The sequence below is a fragment of the Dasypus novemcinctus genome, chromosome 25 (genome assembly GCF_030445035.2).
Source record: "Dasypus novemcinctus isolate mDasNov1 chromosome 25, mDasNov1.1.hap2, whole genome shotgun sequence".
Taxonomy (NCBI): Eukaryota; Metazoa; Chordata; class Mammalia; order Cingulata; family Dasypodidae; genus Dasypus; species Dasypus novemcinctus.
Window position 1 is genome coordinate 43721471 of NC_080697.1, and position 22580 is coordinate 43744050.

Here is a 22580-nt window from a genome sequence, read left to right on the forward strand (position 1 = left end):
TGGGCAGACCAGTAATGCTGGAGTTACTACTGAGTAAATCAGAGGTTGACGTCATCAGTTGAAGGACTTATGGAGAAGGGAAACACTTCTGCTGAAGGAAGGTATGAGAGCAGGAAAGTGACTCAACGCACACTAAGTGCGTGTGTAGTTGACATCAGGGAGCTGAGAGCTTTAGGTGGAAGAAAGTCAAACGAAGGCAGTTAGAAGAAGAGAGGCAACACCCTCTTCTTATAAAGTTTCCTATCTGGTCCTCTTGGTTTTTTGTTTGTTCTAAATAGTAAAAATTCTTTCAATTTGTGCTTTTAGGGAAAAAAATAGAAAATAAAGAAAAGTCAAAGGATGGGAATTCATGATTCTATCATGTGAGATGGTTTCTATTAGCTTCTTTCTGTGCTTATTTTTTATGCAGAAGGGAACCTTGTGTTATGTGCATAATCATGTTCCTGGTCTTAGAGCCTTGTATTAAAATAAAAGTCACCTGTGCTCAATTTTTCAAATATAGAAAATATAGAATGTACAAAAAAGAAAAACAAAAACTCCCCCAGAATTCTGCCATGCACATATAAACTATCCAAATATTTCAATAATTATGTTTTTAATTATAACCCTATTCATGCTCAACACTTTTTGTAAATATCCAATAAAGGAAAATATGTAGGGAATGCTGAAAGGGTTGTAAATGAATTCCCTTAAACTCTTTCAGCTTTAAAGGGAGACACACTACAGTTATTTCAGGTGAAAATTGAAAGAGGATATTGTACGGATTCAAAGATTAAAAAAAAAATACACGTAACAATTTCAGTGGTCAGTTAAACAAACTTCCTGGAAAACTGGTTTGGAAAAATTGGTACAAGCATTATATATATATGCTATATCCTCCCTTAGAGGTGTACATCAGTGTACTTCTACATGGGCAGCCACCCAATAGTTCACTTTTATTTGGGGAACTATTTTTCTTAAGCTGAAATTGATGAAAGTTAGTGGTCATTTCACATGTTCTTTGACTCTTTGAATTACCATTCAAGGCAATAGGTATCTAATGATAAGCTATATCATTCAAAGTGACAAAAAGATACAAAAAGCAAGTCCTTGCCTTTCAGAAACAGGTTTTTTTAAAATTCTCTAAGTGGGAAGGTCAAGTATATATTTTCAACAATTATTCATTGATTGTTCTATAATATCTAGAATGTTCATATCAAGTTTAAACTGAAAAATATATTATGTAATTTTCAAAACAGCTAGCTCTTAGCCTATAAAGTTGTACAGAGGATAATAGAACAAAATTAAGTAAATATGTCAATTTTTGGTTAAAATGAAAATTGGTTTTATTAATATATATCAATTGTACTAAAGTGTTTATATTTCCATGAGGAGAAAATTAGAAAAAAAAACAGAACTAAGATTTATGAAGCTTGTCACCAAGTATTTTACATCTATTTTCTTTTCTTCATCTCCTTTAAAAAATCTATATTATAGATACTGCTATGCCTATTTTACAAATGAAGAGGCTAAAACTGAAGGGAATTAAATTAATTGTCCAAAGTTAAATAGCTATGTAACCTTGGGCAAGTTACTTAAATATATATCCTGTATATATGTATGCATTTGTATATATATAGAAATATATATATAAGCATATATATTTAATTGTAACTTATTTAGTACAATTCCTTTATGTATGTATTTAGAATTCTTCATACTTTTCACAGCCTTCTCACACATGTCTGGTGATTACTTCTATGTGAATCCTCCCCAGGCCGAGGTCAGCTCTACCTCACAATGAGATATCCCTCTTCACCTGTTTACTCTTCTCTCTCACTTCTCTGTGCTCCTTGGCATTATATGAACTGTGTTACATTTTATAGATTCTCGTCCTTTCCCCCATCTCCCCTGAAAGTTCCCTGGAACGAACCCCGAGCCTTGCCCGTTCTGGAATCCCTTGCAGCACGCAGCAGCGTGTCTTCTTCTAGCCTCTTCACCTCGATCCTTCTTTTGGTCCCTTTCTTCCTCCCTAATCCTAAAATCAGGATGTTCTCAGGGGTTCTGTCCTAAACCCTCTCCTTGCTCCAGCCTTTCCCCAGGAAGCCATATCCATCCCTCCTCTTTCTATTATGGTGCAACCCTGGCTGCTCCCAAACCATATGTCCAGCCAAGACTTCTTTCCTGATCCCAGATGTCTCTAGCCATTCATCTCAACTGAGGTACCTCAAATTTTGTACATCCAAGTCAGTCTCGTCTTTCTGCTTCTCCCTCCACCAAAAACAAAAGCAGACAAACAAAAACCCTTGTACCTTCCCTGCATTCTCTGTATCAGTGAGTGGCACCACCATCAATCCATTTAACTATTGATAGAAACCTAGGTAGCCTCACTGCATCCTCCCTTTCCATCAGTTCACTTCCTAAACACCTAGATAATTTGTCCATTTTCCCCCATTCCCACTGCCATTATTCCAGTCCAGGCCAACCTATTACCTGATCTCTTTTCCCAGTGACCCTCCATGATCTAATATTGCTCTCCTCCAGTCCATTCTCCAAACAACAGCCTGAGTAATGAGTTTTCAAATGCTAACCGAATCATGATATTATTCCATGCTTTACATTCTTCATGAGTTTCCCATTACAGTAAAAAATAAATGCCTTATCCTGGCACACTAAGCTCTGGATGACCTCAGCTAATCTCCAACTGCATGTCTCATCACTCCCCACTGCTGCAGTCATACTCATCTTCCCCACCCTCTCTCATACCTCTCCTTCTCTCTCCAGCTGGCACTCGCTCTTGGTTTCCCTGTCGCTCACCCCCTTCTCACTCCTCTCCCCAACTCATCTCCCTGTATTGGTCCTATGCAAAAATTTTCCAATTCCCTAGATTAGGGTAGCTCTCTCTCCTATGTGCCCCGTGAAGTCAAGGACTGTCTCTGCCTTGCTCAGCAAGTGGTTTCCTGAACAAACAAACAAAAGAATCACCCCATCTATTCAGTTAGCCATCATTTATTGAGCACCCCAGATATGGCTCAAGCGGTTGAGCTCCCACTTCCCACTTGGTGGTCCCTGGTTTGGTTCTTGGTGCCTCTTGAAAGGGCAGAAATGAACAACAAGCAAAACAGATGAAAAGGGAGACCAACTCAGGGAAGCCAATGTGACTCAGTGGTTTAGAGCTGGCTTCCCACATGTGAGGTCCTGCATTTGGTCCCCAACCCTGGAACCTCAACAATAAAAAAGAAACCAATTTGTTATTGTTTTATTGGTTCCTTTCAATAGCACAATAAGACAGTAGGACAGGACGACTGTCCTCTTTGAAAATCATAAAATCAAGAGGTAGGAGAATGGGAGCAGCTGTGAAATAGCCAGTTCCATGTTACTCAGCTGTGTGACTTTAAGCAAGTTACTTAAAATCTTGTTCCTTCACTATGGGAATTATGATAATATCACATAATTGTGTTGCCATGAGGGTTTAATAATTAATATATATAAAACTTTTAGAAAGCATAAGGCATATAGATAGTAAGTGTGAAGTAGTCTTGGTATAACCAAGCTGAGATTAGAGCTCAGGACTCTAGAATAATGTTCAAAAATTCTATTATTATAAAATAATTATTTTAACCTTGACACAATTAAGGCTACCCAAACAATTCAAGAAAAATATCATTCCTAAAAGATGAAATCATAATGAACCCAGAGTTACTCGGTGATATTGACCCCACTTACTGAGTTTCCAGGCCTCTGAATTGACTTTGGCCATTCTCTACTTTTTGAACATCACCCTTACATGAGTCCAGGAGACAAAGCAGCTTTTAAACCAGTCCTTTTTTGCTTCTTGTTTACAGACAAAAGATTTAGGAATAAATCATAGTCTACCAAATTTGTTTTCCTCTTCTTGAAATCCTGCCCTCAATTTATATTAAAATTGGATAAATGAAAAAATCAGGAAAAGATCATTAAAAATAACTACAGACAATAGTTAAAGTACTATTTTAATAATTTTTTATCAATTGTAACAAAGACACCTACTGTTTAAAAGAAACAGTACAATTACAAAAACATTGCTATAATCAATTGTAACAAAAGTTTTACACCATTGCAAGTGTTGGAAGTGGGTTGGTGTATGGGAATTCTATATTTTATACAAGATTGGTCTTGAAACTTCTCTAGTAAAAAAAAAAGAATGATTTAAAAAAACATGAAAACTAGCCTTGAAAACATTTAATACATAATATTTTAAATATATAAGTTCACTATAAGAACTCCATGACAAGTAACCAATTTTCTAGAAAAATAACTTAATGCAAAAAAATAAAAATCATTTAAACCCAGTTAATGGCAAAAGGAATTTAAAAGTTGCAACAACGAAAAACCATTTTGATCTATCCAAATAAACATAGTAATGTTCTTTAAAGTTTTGAGGATTTTGGAGATAATCTGAAATGCTATTTTTCCATTTATATGAGGAAACTGGTATTTGAGAAGGATAAGTAACTTAAGTTTAAAATTTTTTAAACTCAGATCTTCTCTTCTAATTTCTAGTCTAGCCATTTATTTCCCTTTACACTCTGCAGAAAGAACTTTCTTTTCTATTACTAGCATCAGAAAATTCTATGAAACCTGAGGAGAATATTTAGCATAATTTTCTGTCACATAAGTAGCTACTAAATTTCATTCCTTGTGTTGGCATTGGAAATTATTTTAGGGATACAGTCTGGAAAAGTTACAAGATAAGATTTTTGTCAACAGTGGACTAGATGGCTAACATGACTTATGAGGGTTTTTTTTTTAATTTATTTACTACTAGTAAAATTTAGTAAAATTTTTTTAGTAAATTATTTTTATTTACTAATAATAAAATTTAGCAAATTGTTATTTACTAATAACAAAATAAGTTTTTTATTTACTAATGCTTTGATGTGTTCAATTCTATATTACATATAGAATATTCTTATTTATTCTTCAAATATTATATATTATGTAAAATTATGTGACTATAGGAAGGGATACATGAAAGTGAATGTTAAATGCCTGTAAATACATTGCAGAAAATGTATTTGACAATAAGGATTCTCGTTAAGCCTCAGAGGTATAGAGAGGCAGGCAGCTACAATTTTTTGAAGCATACCGGAAATTCCTCTGCTTCAAGTCCTCTATAGAGATCATCTCAAGCCTTTGTCCTGAGCATTACCTTTGTGCTTCTGGGATGGATAAACCTGCTTTTGCTATAGCCATGTGCGATAGATTCCCTCAGGTTGCCAGTCTCAATGTGGGCAAGAAGAGAAGGAAACCTTTCCTGAAGTCACAGTTCTGGAATCCTGAGCTGCCCTCCTAAGCTCAAGTCTTTCCACCCTTGTCCCACTCTCTTCTTCCCTGCAGTATCTAGTGCCTTCTCCATCATTTCTTCATTCCACGCATATTTATTGAGCACTTAATATGTTCCAGGTACTTACCAAGCTCTCACAGAACTGTCCAAGAGAACTTCCTGCGATGATGGAAATGATCTATATCTGTTCTGCCCAGTATGGTAGCCGCTGGCCACAAGTGAATGCTCTAAATGTGACTAGTGCAACTGAGGGACTACATTTTTTATTTTATTTCATTTTAAATCATTTTAATTAAATAGCTACATAAGGCTAGTGGCTACTTTATTGATTCTGCACCTCTAATACAAAAGAATCAATTATACACAGGATGTTTTCTCAGTGTAGGAAGACAGGATGTTGATCCATAATCATAACAGAGTACAGTAAGTGCTTTCATTCTTAATAAATGGAGAAAACTATGGTTTGTCCATTCAACAAATACTCATTCTCTGAGTAGCTATCATAATCATGGCACCATTAGTCATGAAATATGTGGCTTGTGGATGCCTAACTATAATTTTGAAAAGCAAAATTAAGGAATGAGACAGGGACATGAGTCGAAGTGATAAATTGAACTTGAACCTCTCTGCACATGGAAGATGTTAGTTAAGGGCCAGTCATAGGTCTGCCCATTTCATTTCACTGGCGTTCTCACTAGGCTTCCAGCAGCCAACTTGTTCCTGAGATCCTACTATTTATTCCTCTTGGTTTCTGTTAACCTGGGGACATTCCAGGATGCTGGTTTGGTTGTTGCCTTTTTAGAAAGACTCCTATGTGTTGATCGTCAGGAGCCTCACTGAATCTGGCTGTGACTGCACCCCCGAGGCAGCCTGAGCAGTCATCCAGCAGCTGGCTCTGCCACCCTCGCCAGGTGGAGAGGAGGAAGGGAGCAATAGCCCACTCATGTTCAGATGTGCACACTTCTTTCTTCCCAGGTTTGCTGCTCACCTCATCAGCAGACATGTTGCTCACAAAATGTAGACTTAGGAGAATCCACACCACCCAAACTCATGCTCCAAAATTATTTTTCATGAATTGCTTTGAAATATTCCAAACTTATTGAGTCTCCTAGACCAAACAGATACTGTTTAACATAGATAGGGTGAAATCTCTCTCATGGGCTGGAATTTTGTTGTTGCATGAAAAGCAGATACTAGGAACTGGCATTAAATGAGAATGGATTAATAGAGAAGTGACAAAAGGGAATTTGTAGTTGGGGATGCCAATGTTCTTTACACTTTGCATCAATATAGAGAAAATCTTGAGCATGCGAATGGGTAGGACACTAAGTTTAGAGTCAGCTAATTCCTACAGCTGACAAATTGAACCCAAATGATTTACAAACTGCAGCATGGGAAGGTAAAGCAATCCATGTAAAATATATATATATACCAGAAGATATTTAAGCCTGTTCCAACAAGAAGGAAATCCTTTTGGAAATGTAAATGATTTAAAATTTTAGAGCAGGAAAGGAACTGGCAATACTTTCACTATGCAGTCAGGTAGACGGAGGACCAACCAGAGATTAAGATAGCACAATTAGGGTCAACAAAGTGAACCCTAGAATCCAAGGCACTGCACTCAGTATTCTCTCAGCATCAACAGGCTGACTATACCATTTTTTTGTGAAAATTTTAACATAATAAAAACCCAAAACCTCTTTGATTATGATCATTCCGCAGATTGTGACTGGCAGAAACACAAATTAACTCATTAATTTTCTTTTCATTTCCTCTCTGCTGACTCTCTGCTTCTACACCAATTACTGCTCTCCAGACCCACAATCATGTACTTTAAATCTCTTTACTCAGCTATTTTGTCTACTATTCCTTTTTTCTTGTTCCCTCTTTCCTAACTGTTCCACCATCCCTAAAGGATTCTGATAAAATTGGAACCACACCAGGTATCATGTCTTAAGAAAAGGCAACATGCAAATGAGAGCAGGGCATGTGGAGCAGAACAATAGAAGAGCTGTGGTTTCAAGTGCAAGTGCCAAAAAGGACAATAGTAAGCTTCCAAAGATCTAAGGGGCAACTTATTTGCTGGATAGCTAGATAGCCAGGCAATAACCATAAGAGCAATAATATTTGATTATCATTTTTAAACAGCAGCCATCATCATTCACCGTCAATGATAGTAATACACGTCTTCTTTTTGTTTTCTTTTAAACAGTGTATATGGTTGCCCCTTGGCTAAAAAAAGAAAAACCCAAGATAAACAGCCCCAAGAACCTGCTCCTAAACGAAAACCATTTGCAGTTAAAGCAGACAGCTCCTCGGTAGATGAATGTTATGAGAGTGATGGAACTGAAGATATGGATGAGAAGGAGGAAGATGAAGAGGAGGAGTACTCAGAGGACAATGAGGAGCAAGGGGATGAAGATGAAGAGGATGATGAAGTAGATCGAGAAGAAGAGGAAGAAATTGAAGAAGAGGAGGATGATGATGATGATGATGGAGAAGATGTGGAAGATGAAGAAGAGGAAGAGGAAGAAGAGGAGGAAGAAGAAGAGGAAGAAGAAGAAAATGGTAATCTTTAAAATATTAGCAAAGCATCAAATGGTGGTTTGGTTTGGATCTGTTTTTCAATATTAATTGCCAGGTGTTAATACTCACAATATCTTAATGATTATCATCTTAGTAAGTCTGCCTGGTCAGTACTGAAAAAAATAATCCTTTATATGTCTTTAACTACTTCTTTAAAGAGTTCTTTCAAATTATCTGTAAGACTTTTGATTTTGTTTCAATCAAATTGATATTTAAATTGGTTGCCACAATAATTTGCTGAGATTAATGGTATACGTATTTGATTAGCTTATCAATTTATAAGTTTAATTTAGCATATTTAGAGTTTAATTTTATATTTTCTTGAATGCTCCTTCCAGGAGATACTATCATTAGCTAAAATAGTGTTGTTGGAATAGTTTTAACCCACGTGCTTCTTTAGGGGAATGTGGAAGCTCTATGTGATGACTGGTATCTCAATTGGGAAAACAGGTTTTGTCTGTCTATTGCCAAAGCTTCACTTTAGTGACTGTCATGTAATCGGAATGGAATAGAGTACTATTGAAATGAAAAATTAATCAACCCGTCATTTGCTTTCATGTTTCTGACTTGAGGTGTCTAATACTGAGAATAAGAGATACAAGTAGAAAACATGCTGCACAGTGGGGAGGGTGGCGGGGGCGGGGGGGGGTAGCTGGTGTTTTAGGCATTAAGGTCAAGATGCTTTGGGCTTTATTTTCCATTTTACCTTAGTGTCAGACTAAAATATAACTTCAAAACTAATCATTTCATAAAAGTTATTTCCTTTCTCAAGAGAAGTGAGTGTTTTACAGAGAGCCTAGATATAGTTGTTTTTTTTTCATTGTCTTAGAATTCTCCACATAGAAACATCAAAGCATGGTTAAAAAGTGAAGAGAATATTTTTTCTTATGTTTTCCCCTTGGGCTCAAAAAGCTCTTCAATAATCTGAATTCCAGAAGAGCTAGTTTCTCTGTTAAAAAACAAACAAATGAACAAAAAACTTGTTGTTTGAGCCAGTGGAGAGAGCTCTTTTAGATCAGGTAGGTGTGAGCTGGTTGTTGCTAATCCCATGTGGCAAGCATAAATTAACCATTCCTCCTTTAAAATTCATAATAGCTTTGTTCCATGAAAACTGAGTCTTGTGAAATAATCTTGGATTGTTAGAGCGATTTAAAGTTCTGATTAAAATAATTCACCACTTAGACACACACACATATACATATGCATGTATACACATATATGCCTACATATATAAATTTAATAAATTAAAATTCGGTCTCCCAAGATTTTTTTTCCTGACTTGATACTATAGAGCATGGTATGGAGACAATCTAATCAGATATATGAGAACGGATACAAATAAAGCCCCCACTAATTCTCCTAACTCTACATTGGTCATAAAGCCCCAGTGTCATCAATGAGATGGTGGGGAGTTACATGCTGAGAATTAAGAACAGTAGCTCTATGTAATAAAATATGTGGGAAGCTGGAGTGATTCCAATTTAGCAATATATTTCTGGACACTGTATTCAATGTGTGTAGTTAGAGCAACATCATTAATTGTTGAGGCTGACTAATGATTTTGCAATTTGATTATGGCTTGTTATAAAGATAGTATAAAATACTGCTCTTATTATTTTTCTTCTATGTTTGAAAAGCAGTAGATTAATGTCTGAACTTGTGGGAGTTTGTGTGTGAGCTAGATTGGGATAGTAGAGATTTTTAGGTTTGTATTATTTAACTAAGGACCTTAACTAAATTTTAGGTTCTGTTTTCCATTTGCTAGTATTAAGCCATTTTTAGTTGATTTAAAGTCATCTTCTAAATAATGTCTTTAAAAGTACAAGCAATATATTCTGAAAAGGTGGTTAGACACCTTATTGAAGTAGCTTTAGAATGTGACTGTATAGTATTTGTGAAGGGTTTGTTTATTCTGACTTGAACACATAGAGCAAAATTGTTTTAAAAAGTCATATAGCAAATCAAAACAAAGTGGGCATAATAAATAGATGTATGACTAATACCACCAAATATTATCATATAATATTAATGTATGTCCCAATATTTCTAACTATATAACCATATCTAGCATAGCAACTAGCACTTAGATATTTAGATAAGAATATGAATCTGAAGCAGTCTAAGAAAATATATTCCAGAAAGCAAACAACAATTTCGAGCATCAGTTGTTGTATGCTGCTTTTAGAATTCATATTAAACATCTGGCTCCCTGACGAAACACCTTCTATAATCATTTAATCCATGAACTTTAAAGGAATCATATGGAACTCCTTTTAAAAAAAGTGAAAAGGCTATGAGATTATTAGGCTATCCAATTTACTAAATATCCTTGGCAGGGAAGTGTAATAATTTATTCACTATCAGATGGCCTCTCATGTGAACCCTAAGTCCCAAGGAGTTATTTTCAGATAGAAAATAATGGCCCTTTTGGAGGACTCTTCACTGTGCTTTCGATCGCTGTGAGTTCTCGGGAAGGAGGCACCAAATGGGCTTGTTTGATTTCACAGCAAATGAAAAGTATTCCTCCCAAGAAGAAGTCACTTCAGAGACCTGCTGCCTGGAGACTATTTCACAAAGCTTTTCTGTTATAGAGAGAAGTCTCCATTGGAGAAGCTCCAGGAACAGGTGTTCCAAGACCCCAGATAGCCAATATCACATGAAGATATTCCAGGAGGATTATACTGCAGGTACTTGATAACCCCTCAGACGCAGGAATCCTCAGGGAGATCCTAGGACAAAGGAGATGTATCGCTTGGTTGAGTAAATGGTCGTTTTACATGATCAAATTCCTAGTTATGTTTAATTTATTAAAATAAGGCTTTGAAATGCATATATCTGTCAATCACCTATTTTCCTATCCTCACTTAACAAACACATCACATTTCACTGTACTGCTAAATTCAGTGCAAAAATCATTATCAACAAATGAAAGTTTCTGTCCTGATAGCAACATCTTTAATGTGAGAAATACAGTAAGAGGAGAAGATATTGCACGTAGTGCAAAAGAGAAATGTTCTCTGACTTCTCCCTTGAGTGGGTTGGGCACCACTGTACAGTTCTGAAAACTGGAGAGTGTACCTTTTTTATGTTTCACCACCGGGGTCCTGGGTAGTCACAGTGAAATCGGCCTTTCATTCTCCTTGGTTTACACTGGTAGTGACCATGTTGTTTCTGGGCCATCAGCAGATTCTTTCTGAGGTGATTATGCATCTTTCTTAGCAAGTAAAAGCAGCAGCATCAATCTAAAGTTAAAAGAAAAGCAATGCAGTCAGAAAACAGTAAGAGCAGAACATTCTCACACAAGCATCTGGCTCACACGTGCACAAACTGTGTGTAGCAGATGATCAGAAGCTATACTATGAAGAAATCAAGGCATCATGAAGGAGCCACGAGGACAAGAATTAAGCTGACATCAGCTTGACAAGGCGATATAAAGTTTCAGACACAAATAGGATGACTCTATTGGCTCACCAGGTATAGCATTTTCTACCTCTATTATAAATTAAAATGTGGAGTTTATTGCGAGGTTTTGGTTTTAGAGAAAACAAAGTGATACAAGTCACCAGATTAGCACTAGAGCCCAGCGGTTATAGGATGACCTTTATTTATAACTTGGGAATTAAGCATTTATTTTAATTCCAAAGATCCTCCAGCACTGTATCTACGCATGAACCAAAGTACATTTCCAATGGGTATATTCACAGATAGTTTTGCATTTGACCTTCACAGTAATTGTATAAGATAGGGAGTATAGAAACTATTTTACTCTCATTGTCCTCACTAGAAATTGAAGTTCAGAAAGATTACTTTCAGAAAGTGGTAGGTATATGATCAAATCTGATGAGAGATTTTTAGTCATTTTTTTTAAATAAAAAGATCATGTTCTTTCTGTCATTTTCTGCTTATTTGCACAACAGGGAAAAATCTCTGAATGGTTCATTTTAGAGTATATTAATTCATGTTTAATTAATCAAAATTATATTTATTATTCAGGTGTCCTGTCATAGGTAGGCCTTTTGCATGCGGAATTTTACTTTCAAAATATATTTAAGTCTTTTGCCCATTTTTTAATTGGGTCGTTTGTCTCTCTATTGTTGAGTTGTAACATCTCTTTATACGTCCTGGGTATTAAAACCTTATCTGACATGTGATTCCAAATATTTTCTCCCATTGAGTGGGCTGCCTTTTTACCCTTTTGACAAAGTCCTGGGAGGTGCAAGAGTGTTTAATTTTGAGGAGATCCCATTTATCTATTTTTTCTTTTGTTGCACATGCTTTGGGTGTAAGGTTCAAGAAACCACCACCTATTACAAGACCCTGTACTTTCAAAATATGTTATTCAGTCTAGTTTGCATTTATTTAAAAAATAATATTCCCTTGGTTAAAGGAACCTTTAAAATATTCCTATAGTTAAGAAATTCTTATTCAGTGGTCATAGATTATTCTAATGGCAGATTTTGCATTTGTAATGATCAGTATCATTCCAGATTCTTATGATTTGAGAAATATAGATATATTTATATCATGCTTAGTAAGTTTATTATTTATTTTCATAATCCAGCCAATTTAAAAAATAAATCTTTAAATAAAATATATGTGCACATATGTTTGTATAATATATATACATATATATACTTCTGCCCACATATTGCATCTCCCTGTAGACAGTGATGAAAATTCCAGAAGGAAATAGAAGATAGCAATTTGCTATTGAGGTTAAAGAAAACTTTCATAGGTACAGTCACCTTTAACACACACTTGTTTCTTAAAATATTCTGTTTAGAAATGTATTGGTAAATACGTAAAGTTCTTTCTTTGCTACTCATTATTGAATTTGAGAACAGTCTTGGATAATTGGACTTCAAAGGATGATTCACTTTATCATGAGGTTAAATTAGATAAACTATAGCTGCTTTCCTTTCTGGCTTCCCCTTTTTTTTCTTTTTAAATTTATTTTATTTTTAAAGAAGCTTTAGATAACATAAATGATATATCCAAAATATAGGGGGATTCCCATATACACCACCCCTCCCCTTCCCACATTTTTCCTCACCAACATTTTTCACCAGTGTGAAGTATTTGCTACAACTGATGAACACATATTGAAGTATTGCTACCAACCATGGTCTACAGTTTACATCATCATTTACATTTTGCACTGTACATCTTTTATAGGTTTTGACAATATGTATAATGGCCTGTATCTGTCATTGTAATGTCATTCAGAACAATTCCAATGTCCCCAAAATGCCCCATGTTGTACCTATTCTTCCCTCTCCCTCCCCTCAGAACCTCTGGTGACCACTGCCTTTATATCAGTGCAACATGTTCTTCCATTGCTAGAATAATAATGTCTGTGCTAGTCCATAGTTGCATTCCCCCCTTATGTTTATTCATTCCTCAATCTTGAGGCTTTGGGGATGGTGATGCCCATTCTATTTCTGATTGAGAGGGGGCTTAGATCCCATGGGATAGATGGATGGAACTGTCTTACTTGCAGCTGTAGTTACTCTGTTTTTTGGGGATAGGCTTTGTCCATCATCATCATTTTGTTACTTTTCCTGGATGAGTCCGAAGAACTGGTAAGTAGCTGTTGCACTCTGCTGAAATTCAGGGCTCAACTGGCATTTGAACAGACTGAAAATTTAAGTCTCTGCCACATATATTTAATGAGTATAGTGCTACATAGAGGTTCAAATAAAAGGGGCAGAAGAGCCATGAGGGCAACTATAAATGAATCTAATTCGATTACATTGGGGAACATATATTCCAGGTTAAGGCCAACTGAACAGAGTGCCAAATTCCTGAGGTTGCCTGCCCTGCCTATAGTGTCCAGCTGTCTCTAGAGCTCTCAAGAGTACTCCTGGTTGAGGCACTGTTTACAGTGGCAGTCAATGAAATCCTCCTGAGACATGCATAAGTGTAACCTCTGGAATACCTCCCGACTCACTTTGAAATCTCTGAGCCATAACAACTCTATTGCATTCAATATTTCCCCCATCTAGTCTAGGTTTTTCTCCAAATGCATTATTAGTTGGCACTTGATATTAACCCACTCAGTGCCAGGGAGGCTTATCCCCAGGAGTCATGTCTCACACTGGGGGAAAGGTAGTGCATTTATATGCTGAGAGAGGTCACATTTGAGCACTCAGGAGGTAATTCTTGGGCAATATATCATACTAAGTTAAGTTTCAGTTTCACAGGACCAAGTTCCTAGGTACAGCCACCAATGTCAAGGGTCTGGCATATTGGTCTATCCTCCTTCACTAGGCACTAGGCACTGACCATGTACTCTAGGGATTCTTACTGCTCTATTAGAAAATGTAGTAGGACTTCCCAGGATGGGAATTCAATATTCTTCTGGTTATTGTGTGGGTCACCACCCACTGAGACAATACTCCATGACCACTTGAACATATTCATATTCCATAAAATCATACCCCAGCTGCACCCCTCCCCACACATTCTCCTTCACTGACATCCTGCCCTAGTGATCCTCCCATCACAGTGGAGAAGGTTCTGCAATCCAAATCCTCCCCAAAAACAAAAACAAAAACAATAAAATAAAATAATAAAAATAAATAATAATAAAACAAATAAATATAAAAATAAAAAATAAGAAACAAAATAATTAATTTTTTTCATTGTGTCTTTCATCACTGTAAGACATGTTATCTTTTATGTACAGTGACAATTTCTTCTGTGTGTTCCACAGTATCTTTTTTTTTACTTCATTTTCAAAGAAATTTAAGGTTACAGAAAAGTCACGTAGAAAATATATGCAGTCTCCCTGTACCCCACATGCTCTTCTTGTATTTTCCGCTATTAATAGCATCTTATATGAGTATGTACATTTTTACAATGAATATTGAATATTGAATATTCAATATTGATGAATATTGAAGCATTTCTACTAACTATGGTCAATAGATTACATTATGGTTGACATTTTGCACCATATACTTTTATAGATTTTGACAAAATTTATAATGGCCTATATCTGTCATTATAAGATCATTCAGAACAATTTCAATGCCCTATGTTCCATCTATTCTATTTCCTCCCCAACCCCCTTGAAATCTATGGTAAACACTATGTTTCAATTTTGGAAGAATAGGTTCATAGTTACATACATTAATATTAAAGACCTGACATACTGGCCTGTTTTCTTTTATTAGACACTGCCTAAGTTCTTGAGAGATTCTTGCCCCTCTAATTAAGAATGTAGCAGGACTCCCCAGGATGAGAGTTTAATAATTTCTTGTCTATTGTGTCAGTCTCCACCCACTGAGATAACACACTATGACAAGATGAACATTTTCATATTCCGTAGTAGCATGCCACAGGTGTGCCCTATCCCACATATGCCCACCCCCAATGCCCTTCACCAGTAAATCTCCCATCATATATGCCAGAAGAACATTCCCACCATTGTGGTTTTAACCACAGAATACAAATCCCCAGAGTTTACCTGCTCCTTCCTCCAGCCCTCCCCCCAGTTTCATAGATGGTCCAACCCAACCCACCCACTCCACTCCCCCTCACATTCTAGCACCATCGACCCCCCTCACCACGGCCTAACCACCCCCTTCCACCTTTTTGTAGGTTTTGCCCATATTGAGCATCGGCCCACCACATTCTACTCCCTTCTTGTCTCCTGTACACCTATCTTCCAGACCTAGCTCTGTGGGTCTGCTTAGCCTGCTTAAGTCATATCAGTGAGGTCTCGTAATATCTGTCCTTCAGTGACTGGCTTACTTCACTCAACATAAGGTCTTCAAGATTCACCAATGTCAACCTGTGTGTTAATACTGCTTTCCCTCTTATAGCTGAATAATATTCCATTGTATGCGCAATTTGCTTATCATTTGCTTATACACAATAAACATGGATACTTGGGTTGCTTCTAACTTTTGGCAATAGTGAATAACACTGCTATGAACCCTGGTGTGCATGTATCTGTTCCTGTCCCTACTTTCAGTTCGCTGGGTATATACCCAGCAGTGGGCTTGCTGGATCAAATGGCAATTCTATAGTTAACTTCCTGAGGAAGTGCCAAATTGTCTTCCACAATGGCTGTTCCATTCTACGTTCTACATTCCCACTAGCAGTAAATAAGTGTTCTCTTTCCTCCACATCCTCTCCAATACTTGTAGTCTTCTGTTTTTTTAATAGCCACTAGTCTAATGGGTGTAAGATGATACCTCATAGTAGTTTTGATTTGCATTTCCCTAATAGCTAGTGATGTTGAGCATATTTTCATGTGTTTTTTGACCATTTGTATTTCTTCTTTGGAAAAGAAATATCTCTTGCCCATTTTTTAAATGGATTGTTTGTATCTTATGCATGTTGTTCTCCATATCAATTAGTTAACAATGGGCATTGGCATTCCTGAAAGTTCACATCCAAGTAGGAGTTTATCCAAGGAGAACCTTTTCAAATATAACTTGTGATTACTCTAAGCAAGGCAACTTTAGCTGACCAGAGACAGAGCAAAAATGCGTGGTACAGTCAAAAACAGTCTTGCCTTTGTTCGGTTAGTGTGATGGAACTTTGCTCAGTAGTTCTATTGAAATAATCATTGATGTGCTAGTAGTAAGTGCCTATTACATTCTAATTCTGCGCCCTATTGAGTGAGAATAGAGAAATTTTTGTCGAACAGGGTCACTTCCTCCCTCCTAGTAACTTGGTTTTCTTTAAAGTGAATTCAAGACAAAACACACCGTGTGTGAATTCCTTCTCACAGAAATAAACATGCACAAAAATGAAAAGTTTACAAGGCATTTTCTCTTTCTACCAGGATGTTGCACTTTACCTTAAGTTACTTAAGCATTCCAATAATTAGTAATAGATAGACTTGAATTTTCAGAAGATAATGACAGATTGAGTATGATGAGGAGTGTCTATTGTGGCCTCAGAAATCCCCAATTTCCCTTTAAGATGCTGTTCTCCATATTGATTAGCCAATTATCCTCCTTATAACTTTCTCAGGGAAATGACCCTGATGAGGGAAGCGTTAGTTGAAATGCAGGCAGACTGTGGAAATCAGAATTAGCTGACAGGTTTTCTACTGCAGTCAGCAGAAAACCAGGGAGTTCTGAGACCAACACAGAAACAAAGATGATATGGTTAGTATGCAAGGTTTCAACTGGGGAATGACTGTGGACAGAGTTGAGAGAAAGAATGTGATGATTTTTCATTATCTTAAAAATTAATCTTTCCCTATGTCCATGAAAGCATCATTTTAGGAAGTTCAGTATGTAGTTTGTTATGGCACTGTCACTTGGAAATGAGTAATGGAAGAAACAGACATTTCTCAGTCTGATTAAAAAACAAACTTTCTCTATGCAAACTAAGTTTGCAGAATTACAAAATATACATAATTATATATTATATTTCATGAACATTCAGGTTCTTCAACACAAACCAAAAAATTTGGTGAGAATTTACTGTCATGTGCAATGAAGATGCAAATAACACACATAAGGTACCCAAAGAAATCTTTTTTACAAAATGGTGAAAAACAGAAGATGCCCATTAGTAAGTTAAGCATATTTTTATTCCGTTTTGTTTTAAGGCCCACTTAAAGAACTTAATAGGTTTATTCCATTGCTTTTAAGGTCACTTTCAGGAATTATTTGGTTTTAATTTTTGTTTCAAATGCTAGTTTATCACTTAAATATAGACTACAGCCTAGGGCTAAGGTGTGCTTTCTTGCTCAGATTGTACTTCCCCTTCCTGAGCGAGTCACTTGACCTCACTGGACTTGATTTTGACTTCAAAATTAAGATAGTATTACTTGCCCATCATTCACCTCCCTGTTTTGTTTTAAAGTTTTAAAAAGTTGCAGTTTATAAAAATGCTTGAAAAGTAGAAAAGCAGTTCAGAACTGTAATGTAGCAATTGTGACCCAGGATGATTTTGGCATGATACTACTCTTTCATGCATTTATTTACTTTTCCAGAATTCCAATCCCCCAATCCATTGCTACACATAGGAACTATATCACATAACTTAAGATCGCAAAAATGTAAGGGACTCAAAGCATGGCAACAACTCGTTTATGTACTTGCTATGTACCCAGCAGTACATTGGGTTCCACAGGGGAAAAAACACAAAACCTAAACGCACACCACACCCTTTCCCAAAAGAAGCACACGTATTCCTGAAAAATATAAATGATGGTTCTTTATAAGGACAAAATTAGAAATCATGAGGTGAAATGAACGCTTTAAGTATCTGAGCTGAAAATAAGAAAGTTTTCTGATACTGAGGATTGTTAAATTTTAAATCAGATTACCAAGGAAAGGTGTAGAGTTGCCTCTGAGGTGTCTTTAAAAACAGGTAAGCTTTTTTTCTATCTGATGGGGATTAATTGTGGTTGACTAGTAAAAGAAGAAAAGGGACCCTGATGCCTCCTCATGCTCCCTCCCAATCAGTCTTAGATGAGCAACCGCAATTGTTCCAACCCCGTTCTGGAAAACAGAAGCAGCATCTTTACAAAGACCTTTTTCTACTACCTGATTTAGCAGTATCAACAGTAACAAAAGCAATCTGGCCCAGCCCAGCAAGGAAGGCTCAAGTTAGTCCAAGTATTTTAGTAACATTTTGACCTATTTGTTCTGGTGGGGACTCCCTGTGCATGCTTGTGTAAATGCTTGCTTGTGTGTGTGTTTGTGTATGCTGCTATTGCGTAGGATTTTTCAGTCCATCTCAATCTGAGCTATTGGTTTATATAACTTGTTCCCTGGATAGAGGGTACATGGAGAGGGTAGAGCGATTTCCAGAAAAAAAAATTGACCTATTGTGTGGAGGAAAAGGTGGAGAAAATATGAACTCTGGTTGAAACATATAATATTGGTTAGAGACTAAATATGTAAAGTAAATTAGCTAGAAGATAATTCAGCAAAATGTGGCTAAATTATAAACTATGGATTCAAAGGCCATAAAGGCTGTTGTTGTCTGGGGCCATCAAGGAAGACGTGGGGCATCTTGAGCCTTAAAGTACACACAGATTCAGGGTGGATAACACTAGTGGCAAAAGTGTTCTGGCCAAGTGGAAAAGCCAGCCTATCAGAGGCTGGACACCACAGCTTTTGTAATTAATAGAGAGGACATGGGAGTGACAGCGATGAGGAGATAATGCTATATAAAAATAGCTGATGCCCCCCTTGTAACACAAGTACTGCCAGGAAGCAGAGTTTGAATTTGACTCACACAGCACTGGAAAAGCATTGTAAATGTTTAAGCCAAAAGATGATATGGTGAAAACCATATGAATTAGATGTGCTGTAGCAGGAATGTGTACTGGATCATCAAACTCTTAGTGCAGACGTAAATGTATCACATCTGTGTTGAGGATAAGTGTAATTTCAGTTTCAGTTTCAAACTAAGAAAACTTTGCCTTTGACAAAAGCTAGTTTCACTTGTCCCTGAAGAAGATTATTTGCCTTTATTGAAACATTATTATTGACTCTACTCCAAAGGAATTGAAAGCCATTTAAGGGGAAGTAATCAATAAGGTGAAGGTGAAACTATCAGAGTGACACTCAAAACCCAAGACTATAGCAAGGACCCTAATTCTCACTCTTTGGTGTCATTGTCTCGGTACTGAGCTTTGAAAATTATTGTTTTAATTTTTATTTTCTAAAATAATTGAAAGTCAGCCAACAGGTCCACAGTATGTAGCCACCACAATTTTTTAAAAATTTTATTGAAGTATATCATTCATACAAGAAAATACGTAAACAATGAGTGTATAGTAAAAGTTGTGAACTTACGAAATACTCATAACATCGTACAGGGGTTCCACACATTGACCCACCACCAACACCTTGCCTTGTTGTGACACATTTGCTACAAATTATGAAAGAATATCACCAAAAGCTTACTACTAACTATAGTCCATATCTTATATTTGGTGTATTTTTCCCCAAACCCACCTTATTATTTTTTTAATATATTTTTATTACAGAAGTTGTGACCTTACAAAACAGCCATGCAAATGTGTAGAGTTCCCATGCTACACTCCTTAACCAACACACCACACCATGGTAGAACATTTACAGATTATGAGATAATATCATCAGATTAATACCACCAACCATGGTCCATACCATACATTTGGCACATTTTTTCCATACTCCCCCATTATCAATACAGTATATCTTTGCCATAGATGCATGAATATTACATTATTACTGTTAACTACAGTCCATAGCTAACTCCAGTTGTATTTTTCCCATGCTTCTCCACATTCCCACAACCCTGCAATAGTGACCAATAGTGACGTACATCCTTTCTAGTTCACAGAAGGTCACTTTTGCATCTTTACCATCAACCACAATTCTTATCCACCTCTGTGTTCACTGTTTTATTCAGTTCCTAGATTATTCTCTAGCTTTCTTTCAATTGACATTTACATCCCTAGACTACCCTTTTCAGCCACAATCCTATTTATAAACCAGCTGCTACTCACTATAATGTGTTACCATAAACTCTATTCATGTCCACATTTTTACAGTCAAGTTAATTAAAATTTCTACATATATTAAGCATCAGTTGTCCTTTTCAGCCCTCCTCTTTTCTCCTAATATCCTATGCTCTAGGTTTTATCTCCATGCATTCATTCTTAGTATCTAGTTCATATTAATGAGACCATTACAATATCTGTCCTTCTGTGTCTGGCTTGCCTCACCCAGCATAATGTCCCCAAGATTCATCCATGTTATTATGTGTGTCCCAATTTCGTTTCTTCTTACTGAAGCATAGTATGCCATCATATGTATAAAGCACATTTTGTTCATTCATTCATTGGTTGATGGACACTTGGCTTGTTTCCATCTTTTGGCAATTGTGAATAATGTCACTATGAACATTGGTGTGCAGACGTCTGTTTGTGTGACTGTTTTTAGTTTCTGGATATATTCCTAGTAGAGGAATTGCTGGATCAGATGGTGGTTCTATATTTAGCTTCCTGAGGAACCGCCAAACTGTCTTCCTCAGACACTCTACCCACTTTACAATCCCACCAACAGTGAAGGAGTGTTCCTAGTTCTCCACATCCTCTCCAGCACTTATTGTTTTCTGTATGTATGTTTTTTATAATGGCCATATTATGCAGCAGCCACCACAATTTTTTAAATTGTAACATTAATTTGTATGTATCTGAAAAAAAAGTCACCCAAATCTGGTAATTATCCTTATAATTCTCAATCTTAGCTATTTAACTCAATGATGATGACTGCAATAGAGAAACTCAGCAAGAATATTAGCCATAATTCTGATATGAGTATCCTATTTTTTAAATCCCCCAAACTTAAGTAAACCACCTACCTAAATGTCATTAAGTAGAAAGGTCCTCAAAACTAATTTCCATTATTTTAGATCCCTAGTGAATAAAACTTCAAGAAACATTGCTTACATTTTATATACTAAAAAACATTATACAAGTTAGATCCCTCACGAAAAGCCAGCTATCTTCTCAAAGTGCGTTGTAATAATTTTTAATGCGTGCTTTTGACTGAGACAGAGTTCTCCCTACATCTTCCATCTTACCTGGTTTACAGTACAAAGGGAGGTTTTACTGTACAACAAGAGGCTCTAACTATAAACATGAAATGGGACATATGACTTCTGACTTCTATGATAAGAAGCAAGAAGAGAGACATTACAACAGGTTCATAAAGGACTCCATGGAAGGATGAGCTACTCTCCTCTCCTGCCACAATCCACAGGGCGAGTTGTCTTTTCTTGGTGATTGTGATTTAGGAATATATATTGGCCCACCTGCTTTCCTTGATTTAGTCATTGAAGCAACAAATGTTTACTGAGCTCCTTCTCCATGCCAGGCACTCTACTAGAGATATATTCATGAAATAAGTAGGCTCAACTATAGCTCAACTATAGCTCAACTATAGCGCCCAAGGAGTGAAATGAGTAAACAGTATATCTCTTCTCAAATCAGGTCATCAAGACCAGAGTATCATGCTCCAAAACCAATGCCCATCGGTCTTAAAGAAGCTACTATAGGAAACTATGAAATGAAGAAAATTATTTTAGGCATTAATAATGACCTACTGGCAAATGGTTCATATGAAAATTATATTATACAAATGTATGTATAAATTATATATATAAATGCATACCTATATATTATATAGGCTATAAAAATCGAAATTAGAGATCAGTTTTCACTGAACTTCCAATTTCTGACCAATTGCTGACCAATATGGTAACACCTAGTCACACATGACGACTTAAGTTTAAATAAATTAAATTTCACTTTAATTTAAATTAATTAAAATTAGACAATACTTAAAACCCAATTCCTCAGTCAGACCAGACACACATGAATAGTGTCTACCCTATTGGATAGTGTAGAGTGTAGAGCTTCTCTGTCCTCACTGAAGCTCTGTTGAGAAGCCATGCTCTGGACACCTCTTGCCACACCTTAAATCCAGCTGGTACTCAATTTAGTAGTTTTTCCTAGCACCCTAAAAAATCAGTCTTATATTCTTCCTACCTAAATACATAAGTACCTATACACACACAAGTCATCGTCTTGTCTTTTCTGTTCCCAAGCTTTGGATGAGGAAAATAATTTTTAAAAATTTTTTCCCTTTATATATTAAGCTACTGGGTTCTTCTTCTTTGAATCCAAAATTTTTCAGTCTCCTGAAAGTTTCAG

General features: G+C 36.4%; 1 protein-coding gene across 50 annotated transcripts in view; it reads left to right on the forward strand.

Moving 5' to 3' along the window:
- Positions 1-22580, forward strand: part of MYT1L (myelin transcription factor 1 like) — a 616195-nt gene that overhangs the window by 430007 nt on the left and 163608 nt on the right. For 29 of the 50 annotated variants that reach the window (XM_058287946.2, XM_058287948.2, XM_012519322.2 and 26 more), the window contains exons 9-10: positions 7518-7873; positions 10483-10578. In XM_058287946.2, the coding sequence (XP_058143929.1) occupies positions 7518-7873; positions 10483-10578 (452 nt within the window). The remainder of the gene's footprint in view (positions 1-7517; positions 7874-10482; positions 10579-22580) is intronic. The other 21 variants (XM_058287952.2, XM_058287963.2, XM_058287965.2 and 18 more) reach the window with 1 other exon arrangement.